The sequence below is a fragment of the Macaca nemestrina genome, chromosome 17 (genome assembly GCF_043159975.1).
Source record: "Macaca nemestrina isolate mMacNem1 chromosome 17, mMacNem.hap1, whole genome shotgun sequence".
Taxonomy (NCBI): Eukaryota; Metazoa; Chordata; class Mammalia; order Primates; family Cercopithecidae; genus Macaca; species Macaca nemestrina.
In genome coordinates, this window is record NC_092141.1 from 2,317,198 (window position 1) to 2,334,000 (window position 16,803).

Genomic DNA, 16,803 nt, shown 5'->3' on the forward strand with positions numbered 1-16,803 from the left:
GGGTTGGAGAAAAAGTTCACGTGGGATTCTTCAAAACGGCGTACATGGGGATTCTAGGGCCCCGGGGTTACTTCTGCGGACCCCCGGAGGCGCTGTCCAGCCATTTCCAGTCGCCCTGATGACTCGTCGTGGGTTCCTTTAGGAGACCCGAAAGTTGAGGGCGGGCTGTGTGGGTAACACCTCTGCCCAGGTTCCCGGAGGGCACCAGGTGGCTGCCCCTGGAGTATCCCAGAGCGCCAGGGCCGCGGGAAGGGGCGGGTGTGCGTCTGGAAACGTGCGCGCCTGCTAGTACCAGTGCGTGGAGAGGGCTGGGGACAATCCGGTTTATGCCGCGCACACCCAATCCATGCGCCTGAGTGAGGGTGGGTGTGTTGGGGAGTGCGTCCAAGTGGACAGTGCTGTGTACAGTAATGTCTACGGAGAGTTCCAGGAGAGCCTGGCTACTCCTGCCCAGGATAACCTCTCCCCCACCACCCGAGTCCGGTGTTTGCGGGCAGGACTTTTCCGAACTGGGGCTGTGAGCCTAGAAATACGTACACGGGAGCGCTCAGCTGAAAGCCCCAGGGTTTCCGGGGCTCGCTTGTGGGGGGTCGGGGTCCCTGGTGGGCACAGGTGGGAGGGCGAACCTGCGGATGGGGTGGGCCCGGGCCCCTCCCCGCCGGCTCAGCATCTGTGCGCCTCCAGCTCAGGTGCGCGGGAGGAAGGCAGCGGCCTGCCCCGCAGAGCCCCGCGCGCCCGCGAGGTGGCGCTATAGCCGCAGCAGCGCCCGCCGGCCCGGGCCGCTCCAGATAAGAGTGTGCGGAAAGCGCGGCAGGGCTGAGACGCGACCAGGACGCGGGGAGGACGGACCAGCAAGACAGACCGACCGGGGGCCCGGCGGGCGGAGGGCAGCGCAGCCACATCCCCCCTGGATCCGCCGGCAGCCGGGCCCGGGGCTTTCGACATGCCCCCCAGGTGGGTCCTCGAGCCGGGGACCGGGAGGGACGGGGGGCCCGGGACAGCCCGGTCCTCGTGCGTCGGCCGCCTCGGGCGCATCCTCTGGCGCGGGTGCCCCATCGCGGCTGGCGGCTGGCGTTCAGGGCTCCGGGTGTCGTCCCTGTCGGACTCGGGACCGCCGGGCCGCGGCTCCGCGCCGGGTTCACGGCGGGGTCAGCGGCCCGGGGCCGGCTGTGCCCGCACATGGGCTGGAGAGGCGAGGGGAAGGGAAGGGAAGGGGAGCTGGCGGGCGGGGCTGGCAGGGGCGCTGCCCTGGCACAGCTCGGGGCCTGGCAGCGGCGGGTGGGGCATCGGCTAAGAGCTGCCACCGCCGCGGGGAGGGGAGCCCGGCCCTCCAGGGCCGCAGGTAACGGGCCGCGGGGCCCCGCGGGCCAGGAGGGGAACGGGGTCGGGCGGGCGAGCAGCGGGCAGGGGAGCTCAGGGCTCGGCTCCGGGCTTTGCCGCCGGATTTGGGGGCCGCGAGGAAGAGCTGCGAGCCGAGGGCCTGGGGCCGGCGCACTCCTCCCGCCCTGTCTGCAGTTGGAAAACTTTTCCCCAAGTTTGGGGCGGCGGAGTTCCGGGGGAGAAGGGGCCGGGGGAGCCGCGGAGGGAGGCGCCGGGCCCGCGCGTGTAGGGCCCAGGCCGAGGCCGGGACGCGGGTGGGGCGCAGGCCCGGGTCAGGGCCGCAGCCGGCTGTGCGCCGTGCCCGCCCGGGGCGCTGCCCCCTCCCTCCCCTGGGAGCTGCGTGGCTCCCCCCTCCCCCCCACCTGCTTCCTGCCTCAGCCTCCTGCCCCGATATAACGCCCTCCCCGCGCCGGGCCCGGCCTTCGCGCTCTGCCCGCCACGGCAGCCGCTGCCTCTGCTCCCCGCGCGGCCGCCGCCCGGGCCCCGACCAAGGGTTGACAGCCCCCGGCCAGGGCGGCGCCAGGGCGGGCACCGCGCTCCCCTCCTCCGAATCACTTCCCCCAACTGGGGCAACTTCTCCCGAGGCGGGAGGCGCTGGTTCCTCGGCTCCCTTTCTCCCTACTTGGGCAAACTTTTCCGCCCTGAATGACTTTTCCTGAAGCGGACATTTTACTTAAATCGGGTAACTGTCTCCCAAAGGGTCACTTCGCCTGAACAGTCTTCTCCTCGGAAGCCCCAGCACCCAGCCAGGTGCCCTGGGGCATGCAGGCCGGCCTGGCCTCCCCTCCACCGGCGGTCGCTCACCTCCCGCTCCTTCTCCTGGTCCGGGCGGGCCGGCCTGGGCTCCCACTCCAGAGGGCGGCCGGTCCTTCGCCGGTGCCCAGGCCGCAGGGCTGATGCCCCCGCTCAGCTGAGGAAGGGGAACTGGAGGGGGAGAAGTGCCGGGCAGGGGGCAGGCGGCCAGGGCGCCGCACGGCTCTCACCCGGCCGGTGTGTGTCCCCGCAGGAGAGTGTGCTGGGCAGACGATGCTGGACACGATGGAGGCGCCCGGCCACTCCAGGCAGCTGCTGCTGCAGCTCAACAACCAGCGCACCAAGGGCTTCTTGTGCGACGTGATCATCGTGGTGCAGAACGCCCTCTTCCGCGCGCACAAGAACGTGCTGGCGGCCAGCAGCGCCTACCTCAAGTCCCTGGTGGTGCATGACAACCTGCTCAACCTGGACCATGACATGGTGAGCCCGGCCGTGTTCCGCCTGGTGCTGGACTTCATCTACACCGGCCGCCTGGCTGACGGCGCAGAGGCGGCTGCGGCCGCGGCCGTGGCCCCGGGGGCTGAGCCGAGCCTGGGCGCCGTGCTGGCCGCCGCCAGCTACCTGCAGATCCCCGACCTCGTGGCGCTGTGCAAGAAGCGCCTCAAGCGCCACGGCAAGTACTGCCACCTGCGGGGCGGCGGCGGCGGCGGCGGCGGCTACGCGCCCTACGGTCGGCCGGGACGGGGCCTGCGGGCCGCCACGCCGGTCATCCAGGCCTGCTACCCGTCCCCGGCCGGGCCTCCGCCGCCGTCTGCCGCGGAGCCGCCCTCGGGCCCCGAGGCCGGGGTCAACACGCACTGCGCCGAGCTGTACGCCTCGGGACCCGGCCCGGCCGCCGCACTCTGTGCCTCCGAGCGCCGCTGCTCCCCGCTCTGTGGCCTGGACCTGTCCAAGAAGAGCCCCCCGGGCTCCGCGGCGCCAGAGCGGCCGCTGGCTGAGCGCGAGCTGCCCCCGCGCCCGGACAGTCCTCCCAGCGCCGGCCCCGCCGCCTACAAGGAGCCGCCGCTCGCCCTGCCGTCCCTGCCGCCGCTGCCCTTCCAGAAGCTGGAGGAGGCCGCACCGCCTTCCGACCCGTTTCGCGGCGGCAGCGGCAGCCCGGGACCCGAGCCCCCCGGCCGCCCCGACGGGCCTAGTCTCCTCTATCGCTGGATGAAGCACGAGCCGGGCCTGGGTAGCTATGGCGACGAGCTGGGCCGGGAGCGCGGCTCCCCCAGCGAGCGCTGCGAAGAGCGTGGTGGGGACGCGGCCATCTCGCCCGGGGGGCCCCCGCTCGGCCTGGCGCCGCCGCCGCGCTACCCTGGCAGCCTGGACGGGCCCGGCGCGGGCGGCGACGGCGACGACTACAAGAGCAGCAGCGAGGAGACCGGCAGCAGCGAGGACCCCAGCCCGCCCGGCGGCCACCTCGAGGGCTACCCATGCCCGCACCTGGCCTATGGCGAACCCGAGAGCTTCGGTGACAACCTGTACGTGTGCATCCCGTGCGGCAAGGGCTTCCCCAGCTCTGAGCAGCTGAACGCGCACGTGGAGGCTCACGTGGAGGAGGAGGAAGCACTGTACGGCAGGGCCGAGGCGGCCGAAGTGGCCGCTGGGGCTGCCGGCCTAGGGCCCCCTTTTGGAGGCGGCGGGGACAAGGTGGCCGGGACACCGGGTGGCCTGGGAGAGCTGCTGCGGCCCTACCGCTGCGCGTCGTGCGACAAGAGCTACAAGGACCCGGCCACGCTGCGGCAGCACGAGAAGACGCACTGGCTGACCCGGCCCTACCCCTGCACCATCTGCGGGAAGAAGTTCACGCAGCGTGGGACCATGACGCGCCACATGCGCAGTCACCTGGGCCTCAAGCCCTTCGCGTGCGACGCGTGCGGCATGCGGTTCACGCGCCAGTACCGCCTCACCGAGCACATGCGCATCCACTCGGGCGAGAAGCCCTACGAGTGTCAGGTGTGCGGCGGCAAGTTCGCACAGCAACGCAACCTCATCAGCCACATGAAGATGCACGCCGTGGGGGGCGCGGCCGGCGCGGCCGGGGCGCTGGCGGGCTTGGGGGGGCTCCCCGGCGTCCCCGGCCCCGACGGCAAGGGCAAGCTCGACTTCCCCGAGGGCGTCTTTGCTGTGGCCCGCCTCACGGCCGAGCAGCTGAGCCTAAAGCAGCAGGACAAGGCGGCCGCGGCCGAGCTGCTGGCGCAGACCACGCACTTCCTGCACGACCCCAAGGTGGCGCTGGAGAGCCTCTACCCGCTGGCCAAGTTCACGGCCGAGCTGGGCCTCAGCCCCGACAAGGCCGCCGAGGTGCTGAGCCAGGGCGCTCACCTGGCGGCCGGGCCCGACGGCCGGACCATCGACCGTTTCTCTCCCACCTAGAGCGCCCCTCGCCAGCCCGCTCTGTCGCTGCTGCGCGGCCCTGGCCCGCACCCCAGGGAGCGCTGGGGGCGGCGCAGGCCAGCCGTGCCCGGGACAACTGCAGCGTCGCCGCGGTGGCGGCTCCACCTCTCGGCGGCCTCACCTGGCCTCACTGCTTCGTGCCTTAGCTCGGGGGTCCGGGGAAAACCCCGGGACGGGGGTGGGACGGGGTAAGGGAAATTTATATTTTTGATATCAGCTTTGACCAAAGGAGACCCCAGGCCCCTCCCCGCCTCTTCCTGTGGTTCGTCGGCCCCCTCCCCCGGCTCCGCGCTGCTCTTAGGCGGGGAGGGGTGTCACTGTCGGGGCGCTCCTAGCCCTACCTCCGGCCCTTGCGACCACACCCATTCTCACTGTGAATCTCCCCGCTGGGGTCGGAGCATCGGGCAGAGTTGGGGAGTGGGGAGGGGACTGAGCCGGCCGGAGGGCCCCCCGCACCCCCACTCCCACCCACCCCGGGACTGATAATGTGAAGTTCCTCATTTTGCACAAGTGGCACTAGCCCCAGGGCCAACCCTTCCTTCCTCAACCACCAAGGGCGGGGAGTTCTGGAGTCAAGAGGGCGAAGAGCCCTGGCCTGCCAGGTCTCCCACTCCCGCGGTGCCCCCTTCCCTTCCCTTCCCTGGGGCCCCGGACCATATTTATTGCATGCGCCCCGGCGGCCCCGCCATCCCGAGCCCAGGTTGGGCTGGGCTGGAACGCGGTCTCTTTAGCTCCCTCCTCTTCGTTTGTATATTTCCTACCTTGTACACAGGCTCTTTCCAGAGCCGCTTCCATTTTCTATACTCGAACCAAACAGCAATAAAGCAGTAACCAAGGACCCCGACCCCGCTGCTCTCTTCTGCCTCTGCACAAGGACCTGGATGGGCTGCGCCCGCTGGGTGGAGTGGCCAGAAAGGGCCGCCCTCAATGCAGGTACAGAGGCTTGGACCTGCCTCCCTCCCCAGTCCCAGAAACAGATCAGCAAGAGGTCAGGTATGTTTCATAACTAAAAATTTATTAAGGAAACAAAACCAGTGCTGCAAACGGGACAGAAAGGAGAGATGGGTCTCCCTCCCAACCACCCAGTCATCGGCCTTCCAGCTGGGAAGAGAATCTTAAAGGAGAGGCCGGGGACCCTGTACTCCAAAGAGCCCGGTCTTCTGAGACGCTACGGGACTCCTAACCCCAAACTATTGGCCTTGGCCCCCCTGCACGGTACCCCATTGCTTCTGGCATAGTCCTAGGCCTCAGGGAGGGCAGAGCTGTGCAGTCAGGCCACGGGCTCTGGGGTATCCCCCACTGGTCCCATTAAGATTTGCCCCTGGCTCCACCTAAAACCCTGTCTTCCCCTAAGTTGTCCTCATCTCTGGCTCTGGGTTGGAGGAACTCATTCCCGGTAAGGAAGCCTCCCCACTGAGGTACCAGCTAAAGGGGCAAGGAAAGGGCCCCTGTGTCCGTTCTCGGAAGTGAGGGCAAAGCTAGAAACCAGGTTAGGCGATGTTGCCCCAGGCACTGGAATGCCTCAGGCTGGGCTGTCCACGCCTGGAAGTTTCTCGCAGCACAGGAGCCGAGGGTGGAAGGCCCTGGGTGGGAGAGCTGTGTGTACTAAGTTCCTGCCATGGGTAGTAGAGAGGGAAGGTTCAGAGTGAGAACCCCTATGATGAGGAACCGCAGTGAAGAAATGAAGTGGATCAGGGAGGTGAAAAGGATCAACTAGAAGGGAAAGGAGGATGAGGGGCTATTCTGGAGGGAGGGTAGGCAGGCAGAGAGGGGTGAAGGGGGAGCTGAGGAGAGTCTGAGGGCATTTCCTGAAGAGGAAGCTAGACTGAAGGAAAGGCCAGTGAGGAGAGAGGGAGCAGGTGGAGGCCACCCGAGAGCATGGGCCTGAGACCAGATGCCCCTTTCCTCTCGACCCATGGCTGTCCAAGGGGAAACAAATGGCGAAGTGTGAGGGACCCAGGCTGATAAAGGCAGGAAGAAGAGCAGCAGGAAGGGTGTGCGGTGTGTCTGGGGTGGATGGTAGAAGAGGTGGGGGCCCAGGGCTGCTGTTAGGGACATGGTGTCTAAAAGCCAACTTGGGTCCATGGGCGAGTCCAGGCCTCAGGGAGATGGGGACACATGCCCTGGGCACTTCTTCCTGACATAACCAAAGCCTCTTGAACACATTTCAGGACAGAGGTTCTGAGGATGAAAGGGACCTGTGATTTCACTGCATCTGATGGAAACTGAACCCCTGCCCTGTCTCCACTGGAGAAAGTGGCTGCGTCCCCAGGCGAGAAGGCCCTCCCCCAGCCTTGGAATGAGACGGGGGAGGGAGAAAGGCTGAGAGCATGGGCGGCCTATCTGGCTTGCCCAGCTGCTGTCGCTGTAGCCAGCCACCTCCCTGCTAAATCCTGGCAGCCCAGGAGGGTCCCAGCAGCTTCCGCCCCATCCTTGGCAGGGGCTCTGTGAGGAGCAGCTCCCCCACAGCATGGCCACGGTGTGGGTTGGAAGAGGATGGTTTATTGTCTGGGTGGATTGGTGGCTCAGGCACGTGGGCATCTTCTGTGCTACACTGGGCGCCTGGTAGCCTTTCAGGAACGGTTCCACAGGGGTGGGCCCCAGTGTGGCTCCCTCAGCCCACCTGGGCCCACGTGAGGAAGGCTGGGATGTCCCGTACAGGAACATTCCTTGTGAGCGCCTTCACACGCAGGTTCCGGTCATCCGTCAACAGCACCACCTCCCGCAGTAGCCGGATTGGCTCCTCTGTGGGCACGAGAGAGCAGACGGCTGTCACTGAGGACAGGAGGCAGAGGACTGGCTGCTCTTCTCACCCTGGGGAGAATGTGGTCCTGGGGAGGGGGTGCCACGCTAGCTATTTTTTGGCCCTTCTACAAGTCCTTTCCTCTATCCGGGCTCTCAGCCCTGGGGGCCCCTCCCCTACTGGCTTAGAGAGGGCTGCACTGGCCTTTTGCTTTGACTCCTGCCTCCCATACAGGACTCTCTTCTGCCTAGTTCCTGAGAGCGGCCCACCCCTGCCAGCCTCCAAAGACCCGTTTCCCAGGACCCTAAACTGAGGGAACAGAAGCAGGCCCTTGCCCTCTACTCCTCCTTACCACATGGCTGGCCCCCAGATCACAACACTGCTTTCCCCAAACCCCACTTTTGTTTTGTTTTTTAACAAGTCCTCTCCCTCTGAAAGCCAGCAGGTTGATGCTTTAAGCATCCAGTAAAGATGGAACAGAAAATGTTTCCAGGGTTTTCCAGATGTGGGGAGAGGGGTTAGCTCAAGGGAGCCCTGAGAGGAGAGGAGAGGAGAGGAGAGGAGAGGGAAAGGGTCTTTGCAGAATTGTGCCAAGGGCACACCAAGGCTTTGGCCAGCTGATCACCCCTGCTAAGTAACAGTAATCCATGTATACAGGCAAAAGTTTCTAAGAGAACAGAAGAGTAAAAAGGAAGAGCAGAGGTAGGATGATGATCCCAGCTCTCCGTCTTGTACACAACCCAGGGAAGATCTGTGTATCCTTCCAGGTTTCTTTAGGCACATTTACAAGTACAGACACTTGGATGTATAAGCTTTTTTTCCTACATCATCATGATCGTATTAGCCACACTTTCAGAGTATATACTTAAAAGATCTTTCTATAGTGGCACAGATATCTTTCATTCTTTTTAGATGACTTTTTTTTTTTTTTTTTTTTTTTTTTAGCACAGTCTCTCCACTACTTCTTTTTCCCTAACTCCCTAATCTTTAACACATTGGAGAGAATTTAAGCCAGGGACGAGCACTCACACAAGTGACATGCCTACCCTGGCATGCCTGCTTGGGTGGCAGGTCTACTCCTCAGTCCCAGGCTGGGCATTTCCTGACGGAGGTCCGGCAGACAGCAAGGCACAGGAAGCGTCCTGCCGTGCTCACTGACTGCGTGGGCTGGCGGGGGTGGGGGGCTGCAAATATCCATGTCTGACCTGAGCAGTCTCAGGCTTGCCAGCTCCAGGCAGGGAGGCTGAGAACTGGCTTTCAGCCTGGGGAGGAGTTTGGAGGATTCGGGAGGGAGAGGTTTGTGTGACTGGTGGTGGTGAGAGAAGAGGACAGGAGGAAGGAGAGCGTGAAGGCAGGCAAGGGGCTGTGGTGGGCAGAGGGGAGAGGAAGGTGGCCTTGGGTGAGGGGATACTCAGAGACCACTCAGCTGCCGGGGCCAGGCCCCTCTGCAGATAAGTGTGGCTGGGGTGGTGGTATGCAGGGCTGCGTGGGGCTCCCAGCTGGCTGGCTGCGTCTGTCCCAGCCCCACCATTCCTGCCCTGGGCCTCAGACCAGGAGCGTCCCAGGCCTTAGGTCAGCCAACCAAGGCCCGACGTTGCTGGCAGGGGTCTGCAGGGGTTTCTGTGGATACTCGGAGACATTTTTCACAATAAACATCCTCTGTTTTGACACTGGTGACTTCACTTTGTTAGAAACCAGAGACTGTCATCTTGTCAGGCTCCATCCGCCATAATCCACATGATTTTAAAATTCAACATCGTTTACACATAAACATTTAGTGACGGTTTCTCTGTGAATCTGACAAGTTAATCTGCTAAGAATTCACACTGACAAATGAGGTTTGATTACACCAGCCATTGCTGATGTAATTCTGATAGAGGCGGTCCCCAGGATGGCAATGGGTTCCTGTTGGCTGTTTGGGGTGAAGTCAGGGGTGGGAGGACTAGTAGGGCCAAAGCCAAAATGCATCCGTTCTGAGAAAACGTTCTGAGGCTGGGGTGCGGCCCAGCAGTCCTGGAACCACACTTCCCAGCAAGGCCTTCAGCAATCCTGCCTACCTCTTTCTCAGGAGGTACCCCTCTTGGAAGCTCAGGCTTGCCAGCTCCAGGCAGAGAGTCTGAGAACTGGCTTTCAGCCTGGGGAGGAGTTTGGAGGATTCGGGAGGGAGAGGTTTGTGGGGTTGGTGTTGGTGAGAGAAGAGGACAGGAGGAAGGAGAGTGTGAAGGCAGGCAAGGAGCTGTGGTGGGCAGAGGGGAGAGGAAGGTGGCCCTGGGTGAGAGGATGCTCAGAGACCACTCAGCTGCCGGGGATAGAACATAAGCTCCTCTGTTGGCTCAGCCAGGTCTCCTTTTATCACTCTAATGCTCCTATCTGGTCCTGAGGGAGATGGCATGCAAACCCGGTGGCAGGACAGGACCTCTCTTGAGCAGCAGCTGTGGGCTCATAACCAGCCCCTAGTAAAGAGACTCATGCAGGAGTGAGGCGCTGTGTCAGTGTGGAGAGAAGACGCAGGGAGAGTCAGCTCCCAGAGCAGCCTGAATGCGAGGGCTAGAAACACCGACAGAAAGGAGACAGCAGCAGAGATGGAAAGGCAACGACAAGAGACCACTTATAGGTAGACAGAAACGAAAGTGAGAACTGCCAGCTCTGCAGATGACACAGAGCTGGCAGGTCCTAGGAATTCCTTCCAAATGAAAAAATGCCAGAATCCTGGGAGCCAGGAGCAGAAAACCTGAGTGTCACTGACCTGTGGGGTGATTCATGAAGGCCAGCCAGCTCAGTTTGAGGGTGAGGTGGTCAAGTGCTTGGGTGAGAACTCCAGAGTGGGCCTTTGGCCCAAAGATGAGATTCTGCTTACCCCAAAAGGTCTTGAAAACCAGGCTGAGGGCTCGGTCCTCAAGCTCTCACCTACCTCCAACTCTAGCCAGCCTTCAAAGTGCTATAACTCGTGACCAAAGAAACCAGAAAGCAAAGCCCACTATTCACTGGGGAAGTGCCTCTGCCTCAGGCCTGAAATAGGGTAAACATTCAGTGGTGAACTGAGAAGGTAGGAAGGTGAGCATGGCCAAGAAAGGGAAGTGTGCCCTAGGGACCCCGGGGGCTGCCCTCAGAGCTGCAGAGGGCTGGGCTCGGGAGACCACGGCCAGAACCAGCTACAGTGAATCATAAAGACATTCTTGCTGTCAGAGGGAACTCACTGAGGACACCCAAGAAAGGAAATGGATGCACGCTGGGTGAAGAACCTTACGGCCTAGGGCTGGGCTTCCTGGGCTAGGCTCATCTCTAGTTGGCCCAGGGTGCCCTGGCATTCCCTGGGGCTTGGGGGAGCCAGGACAGGGAGGTTGGGCCTCAGGCGTGCATCAGCCCTGAGCACCGATTCCTTAGACTTCCCAGGCCAGAGTCAGTGGAGCCCTTCTCAGGGGCTGAGGATGGGCAGGACGAGGCAGGGCAGGGGGATGGGAGATCCCGAAGCAGAGGGGCAAAGCTGTACCTTTGCTGGCAGGCATGAAGTCCTTAGCCTTGTCTTTGCAGTAGTGGAGGCAGCAGGACAGGATGAGATCATCGTTGTTACCCTGGAGGAAGACACGTGTGAGAAGCATCACTGGGCAGAAGGGGGCGCCATGCAGAGGAGGAGGCGGGATCCTCTGCCTCTGGGGCCCTGGGCAGGGCCACCTCCGAGATCCCTCCCATGCATGCCCTGGCCCTGTCTGGCCTGGTCTGTGCTAAGAGTGATTTAGGGGAGAAGGAGCTCCCCCACCTGGGCCTCCATGGTGGCTGGCCCTCAGCTGCCCGGGCTGATGGGTCTCCTTCAGCCCTTCCTTCCTGGAGACCTTGTTCTGAAAGCTGGCTGTGGGCTTTCCCTTCCGGCCGAGGGGTCTCACCAGCTGGCCAGTGATGTCCTCACTGCGGAAGGCGATGGATTCAAGTTCATTGCCACGGCTGGTCAGGGCTCGCAGGCAAGAGTCCCGACTCTCGAATCGCTGCTCGAGGAACTCGATGGACTTGCGGGCCTTTTCTTGTACCACACGGGCATAGCCCCCAGCCCGGTGGTCTGTCTCCTGCCCCTTGGCCAGGCCGTCCAGCTCATTGATCACTGATGAGACAGAGCCCCACAAGACATCAGCCTCAGCAATCAGCTTTCATCCTAGGCCTCGGTCCATTCACTTTCCCAGCCAGCACCTTCCCAGACCAGAATCCATCCTTCCCCCGCAGGAGTCTTCCAATGAAACCAGGGCCGGAGGGGAGCTTGTGGGGGCAACAAGTGTCTGAAACTTCCACAGGGCTCTTCCCCCTTTCTGTCTCTTCTCCTGGGCCCTGCCCTCCTCTTGGGAGGAACTTAAAGGAATCTTCTGGAGCTGCTGTATTTAGAGGAAGAAATCTGGTTCCTCTATTACATTCCCTGATTGTAAGACCGACGTGGAAGGGTCCCTCAGGAGAGGCCAGGGTACGCAGCGGCTCAAGGGAAAGGGAGGAGTCCTTCCTCAACTTCTTGGGCCCCCACACACAGCAGTCCAGGAGGGGTAAAGTTCTACCCCCAACCCCACTGGCGGAGTGCAGGGAGGCCACCATGGAGGAAGGGGCAGTCACAGCCTCATCTGCAAGGCCCTAGTATGCCTCAAAACCAGAACCTTGGCATATCTACCTTCTCTGATACTGCACGTGTGTGTGTGTATGTGTGCGTATCCATGTGTCTGTGTATGCATGTGTGTGCATGTCTCTCTGTGTGTGTGTGTGTGTGTGTATGTGCCTGTCTGCCTGCCTATGTGTCTGGGACATGGCTTCATTTTCTGGTGAAGATTCTTTCCAAAATTCCAGCCAAAAGCCTGAGGTCAAGTGGGAAATATGTACTCCTTGGGGGCTCTGGGAGAGTTTGGGGTCTGAGGCCTCTCCTTAGTACAGTGATTCATGGCTCAGGGAGCCGGCGTGAGCATGCTGTTCCATGGTGAGCCTGGCACTCATTGTCTGGGTATTCGGAGACACTTTCTGGAAAGGGCCCACGTGGGAACACACACACACACACACACACACACACACACACAGACACACACACAGTGCCCATGCTTTCAGCACCCTGAGGCTGCAGTGTCCACACAATGCATGGCTGAGGTTGGGAAGCAGTGGTAGATGGGTGTACGGTACAGCAAACAACATCAAACAGGAAAAACGGGTATTCTATCCCAAAATCTGCTTTCCTGCTTCCAAACTAAACAGGCTTCAAAGAGGAAGCTTGTTTGTGCTTCTGCACCAGGCGGGGCTTCTCCATGCTGGGGTCAGGTCTATGGAGCACAGAGCAGGTTAAAGAGCACCAGAAACAAGAAGGGAAAGTTGGCGGCTTAACCCTTTGCTGCTCTGGGCACAGGGCGTGAGTCCACCAAGGAAAGCATCAGTAAACAGGAGCCCTCCTCTTAGAGCCCCTGAGAGAGTCCAGGGACCTGCCCAGCTGAGGCAGGTTCGGAGAGGCTGGCCTGTATGGTGGCTGCACAACCGTCAGTTCCCAGCACCCTCAGGCAGCGTCTCTTTGTCCTGCATGTATTTGCTGGGTATTCTCATACGTTTGCTCCCTCCCCACCAAATCCGGATTTCCTTACTAAACGCTAAGCTCCTCAGGGCTACAGCTCTGCCATTCACTGGATCTCTCAAGAACAAGGAGACTGGCCCACAGTAGGGGGTACAATCAGTGCTGGTGACCAAAAACCCTGGTAGCCTGGAATGGTGTCTGAGGCACCTGCCGGCTCTTAGGGGGCTCCTGAGATGTCCGCAGCCTCTTTCAGTTGTACCATTTCCTGACCATCTAGCAAAACACTTTCTTTCCCCTGAAAAACTCCTGGGTAGGAAAGCAGAGAGACATATGACCCAGCAAGGCACCCCGCCCCAGGACCCAGTGAGGGAAAAGGGAAAGCCTGGGACGTGATTGTTCTGCTGCCCTGCCTTGGTGACAGAAACCGCTCTACTGTTGAAGAGCAGAAAGCCTTCCCTTAGGTCTAAGGGCCTGGATTTAAGAGGTTCTGGCCAGGCCACATGGGGAGGGGAAGGAAGACGGGGAGGGTGGAGGCAGGGAGGAGGGCTGCTTCAGTGCCAACATTCTCAGGTGGTGCTAACGTGTTTCCCACAACCCCCCAGGGTTCTGTAGCCTCTGCAGGGGCGGATGTTTCCTGCCCTTTGTTTCCACCCCCATCTGGCACTAAGACACTTGGGACTGGGAGGGAAGGCCCAATGGAACATCTTGGCATGGATGTCAAAGGTGGCTTGGCAGGCAGACTGCCAGTCTGGTGGCTTTTCCAGAAGACAAGGCTCTCAAACTTGCTCTAAGTAGCTGCTGAGAAGGGGACGTGTAAACGCCTGGGCCTCCCAATAATCTCCTAGACCCTCTCCCTCCACAGAGGCCATCAGCTAGATACGAGCCCAGAGCCCAGAGCCCCGAGCCCAGAGCCCACCCTGACGCTGACCCACCACAGAGCTCCAAGAACTAAGGGTACCCAGACGGTCCCGTGGAGACGGCCCAGCTGGGCCTCTCTGGCTAGAGGGTGGGAAAGCAAGCTAGCTGGGTCCTGAGATGCTGACCCTGCACCAGCACCAAGGCCCAGACAGTGGAAGGGCCCAAGTGGTAGGAATCCACAGGCATGAGCCAAGGGCTTGCTCGGGAGGGTTCCTGCTGGCCTAGCCTTAGGGTGACACTGGCCAGAAGAATGCTACCTCGAACCAACAGAATGATCATGAAAAGCTACAAGACAATCAGACCAAAGGCATCTAACCACTTCAAAATCCTCCCAGCCTCCCTGCCAGACCACCCAGCAGCACCGCCGTTATCTGCCAGGGCTGAGTGTTTACCAATAACGGGAACCAGCTTTGCTGTTTTACTGCAAGCTTTATAAGGATAAAAACAAGGGCTGGGCTCATGCAGCCTCTGGTTGCTGGGACACAGGAGTCCATTTGCTCAAGCAGTTTAAGCCATGGATCAGCCATGATAATTTGAACTGCTTTGATTATTAAACAATTTTCTTTGCCCCACGCATTCCCTACTCCCCTGCAAATCCCGTCTTACACACGCACAGCAGGGCTCTGCCTGCCCGGCCCCCAGGCCGTGGGGCGTGTGTGGAGGGGGCTGCTGTGCACGTGCAAGGCTGCTCTGCCCTTCCCGCCTGACTCACCGATCAGGGGCACCACCAGGATGTACTTCCTGCTCTCCAGCAGCCGCGCCAGACTGGCCAGGTGGTCAATGAAGCCATTGGTGTCTGGTACGAGGAACAAAGGTCTGATTTCGAGCTCCATCTGCCTCATCTGACTGTGGTCCTCCAGGACAGCCTACGGGGACACAGAGTGGTGAATGAGCCAGGCAGTGAGCAAGCAAGCAGGTGGGTGAGCCAGGGCCCTGATATTACGGTGTGTCAGCATCCTGCCCCTAGGAGCCTCTTCCCCTCCAGAGTAATAACCAGCCCCAGTCAGGCCTGAGGGACAGGCCTAAGGGCTGAGCACAGCACTGCAATAAAAACAGAGATCAAGTGGCCCCAGGAAAGGCATGGTAAAACCCTGCCTAGGGCTGAGAAAGGATCCTAAGGATATTCAAAATAACAGGTCTCTCAAAGTAAGACTGGGACTAAAATTCAACAAGGGAGAATTAGGTTCCTTAGATATGACAGTGGTTTCATATATATTATCTAGAAAGCCTACAGAGGGGGTACTTTTCAATCTAGACATGAATATGCAAACAGAATCTGTTATTTTGATTTACTCCACTGTGCAGCTAAAACAAAACAAAACAAAACAAAATATAGCCTGGGCAACATGCTAAAACTCTGTCTCTACAAAAAAAAATTAGCTGGGTGTGGTGGCACATGCCTGTGGTCTCAGCTATTTGGGAGGCTGACATGGGAGGACTGCTTGAGCCCTGGAGGCAGAGGCTGCAGTGAGCTGAGACTGCACAACTGCACTCTACCCTGGGTGACGGCGAGACCCTGTCTCAAAACACAAAAACAACGAACAATGAAGTTTAAACTCAAAGGCTATACAAAAAAGTGATACTGACAGCTAATAATACGAGATTCTCCTGCAGCAGCAGCCGAAGACCATGCAATGTGATGGATGAAGACCCAACTCATGTGTCTGCAAACAGCAACACCCAGGCTGATCACAACGGCCCACCACCTTGCCCTTGTCCAGCGTGGTTTCCTAAACACTGGTCTTTTCTGTTCTACTTCTGCTCCTTTGCCACGAATCTGTACAAGCTACACTACTATTGGCTCAACGTTTTTCTTTAAACTGACTTGGTCACTTTTTTTGCTTAGCCTCTTCTTCAGCAACCATATCATGGTACTAAGCAACTGACAGCCTAGTCATATGCTTACTAGAGCAAGCTAAACTACCAAACAAAAAGTAGGTAAAAGAGTAAAAGCAGGAGAGTCTCCTTGGCCCCACTGACCCACCACCTCCTCTAGCACCTCTCACCAAGCGCGTGGCCCAGCGCTTGCCTTCCCTGTGGACTTTCACATCTCAGGAAGTTCCCGAGAGATGCACATTTGCGAAAGTCCGATTTTCTTCTCTTGACAGCCTTACGCGTGTGGTAGCGGCCCTTCGAGACAGGCTCTGGGTGTCTGTCACTACAAAACATGGCCACTACTGTACTGCTTCCTCTTCTGAGGACCATGGCCAAGACTCGAACTGATCTGCTGGCATCTGCCCAGACAGCATGCTCCCTGAGCAGGGAGGTAGAGGGCACCCACACAAACCTGGCCGGGCCAGGAGGGCAGGTCCCAGCCCTGTCACACCCTCTTATGGCCTTCTGCCACAGAGCAACTTGCAGAGACCCAGATGCAGGCACAGGGCAGGGGAAGTGGACGTGCGTGCCAACTGAGATGGGGCCCACAGTGCTGGGTCCTGGCCACCAACAGTCAGTGAGGAGGCTGCTCAGGTTTCACTGACAATGACAGTAAAACTGAAAGGGCATGCCTTCAAATGATGGGGGTGGCTTCTCTGTGACCTGCCAGGGACCTCTCCCTATGAGTAAGTTGTTGTTGCCACTGCCACCACAGCTGGTGAAGGCACAGGCCACAGGACGCTGGCAGGCATGAGAAATGCAGCTCAGGGGCCCGCTCTGCTAAAGTCTTCCTACTGGTCTCACCTCATGAGGGCAAGGTGCCACTACTGTGGGCTACCTTCCCATGGCAGGCGGCTCACTGACACTCTGCATAGGGCTGCCACCTACAGGGTGACATGCATTCCAACAAACCTGACTTGGGCATTTTGTAAGAACAGGAAATGGTCCCCACTCAGGTTCAGTAAACCCCTCTCTGCCCTTTCTCCTCTTGCGGAGGAGCATCAGCACTCTCGTTCCTCATTTCCCAGGCCATGCGCTCTCCGTCCAGCTCTTCTGCTGCCAGGCATGCTTTCCTGATACCGTGGCTCTCAAATCTGTCTTTCTGGGTGAGCAGGGACAGAATAAGCATGGCTCAGGGAGACTCAGGAGCAGTGGCAGGTGGAGTGACAGGGGCGGG

The 16,803-nt window shown here is 60.3% G+C and overlaps 2 protein-coding genes across 6 annotated transcripts in view; one reads left to right on the plus strand and one right to left on the minus strand.

Annotated features, from left to right (window-relative positions):
* The first annotated feature begins 825 nt into the window (after positions 1-825).
* LOC105471692 (HIC ZBTB transcriptional repressor 1) lies at positions 826-5,416 on the plus strand. Of its 2 annotated transcripts, none has more exons than XM_011724430.3 (2): positions 826-954; positions 2,387-5,416. In XM_011724430.3, the coding sequence occupies exon 2, from the start codon at positions 2,407-2,409 to the stop codon at positions 4,549-4,551; it is 2,145 nt and encodes a 714-aa protein (XP_011722732.2). In that variant the 5' UTR covers positions 826-954; positions 2,387-2,406; the 3' UTR covers positions 4,552-5,416. The 2 variants fall into 2 exon arrangements, with proteins under 2 accessions (XP_011722732.2, XP_011722742.1); XM_011724440.3 differs by lacking the exon at positions 826-954 and adding an exon at positions 1,840-2,062.
* Positions 5,417-5,566: 150 nt separating this feature from the next.
* Positions 5,567-16,803, minus strand: part of LOC105474287 (SMG6 nonsense mediated mRNA decay factor) — a 248,234-nt gene continuing 236,997 nt past the window's right edge. For all 4 annotated transcript variants that reach the window (XM_071082118.1, XM_071082117.1, XM_071082116.1 and 1 more), the window contains 4 exons: positions 14,464-14,617; positions 11,197-11,408; positions 10,806-10,887; positions 5,567-7,317 (listed from right to left, as the gene is read on the minus strand). In XM_071082118.1, coding sequence (XP_070938219.1) covers positions 7,187-7,317; positions 10,806-10,887; positions 11,197-11,408; positions 14,464-14,617 — 579 coding nt within the window. In that variant the 3' untranslated portion in view covers positions 5,567-7,186. The remainder of the gene's footprint in view (positions 7,318-10,805; positions 10,888-11,196; positions 11,409-14,463; positions 14,618-16,803) is intronic.

Coding starts and splice junctions, on each gene's coding strand:
- LOC105471692 (XM_011724440.3), top strand. CDS start 2,026: ATGACTTTTCCTGAAGCGGACATTTTACTTAAATCGG. Junction 2,063..2,386: donor GGACATTTTACTTAAATCGG/GTAACTGTCTCC, acceptor GTGTCCCCGCAG/GAGAGTGTGCTGGGCAGACG.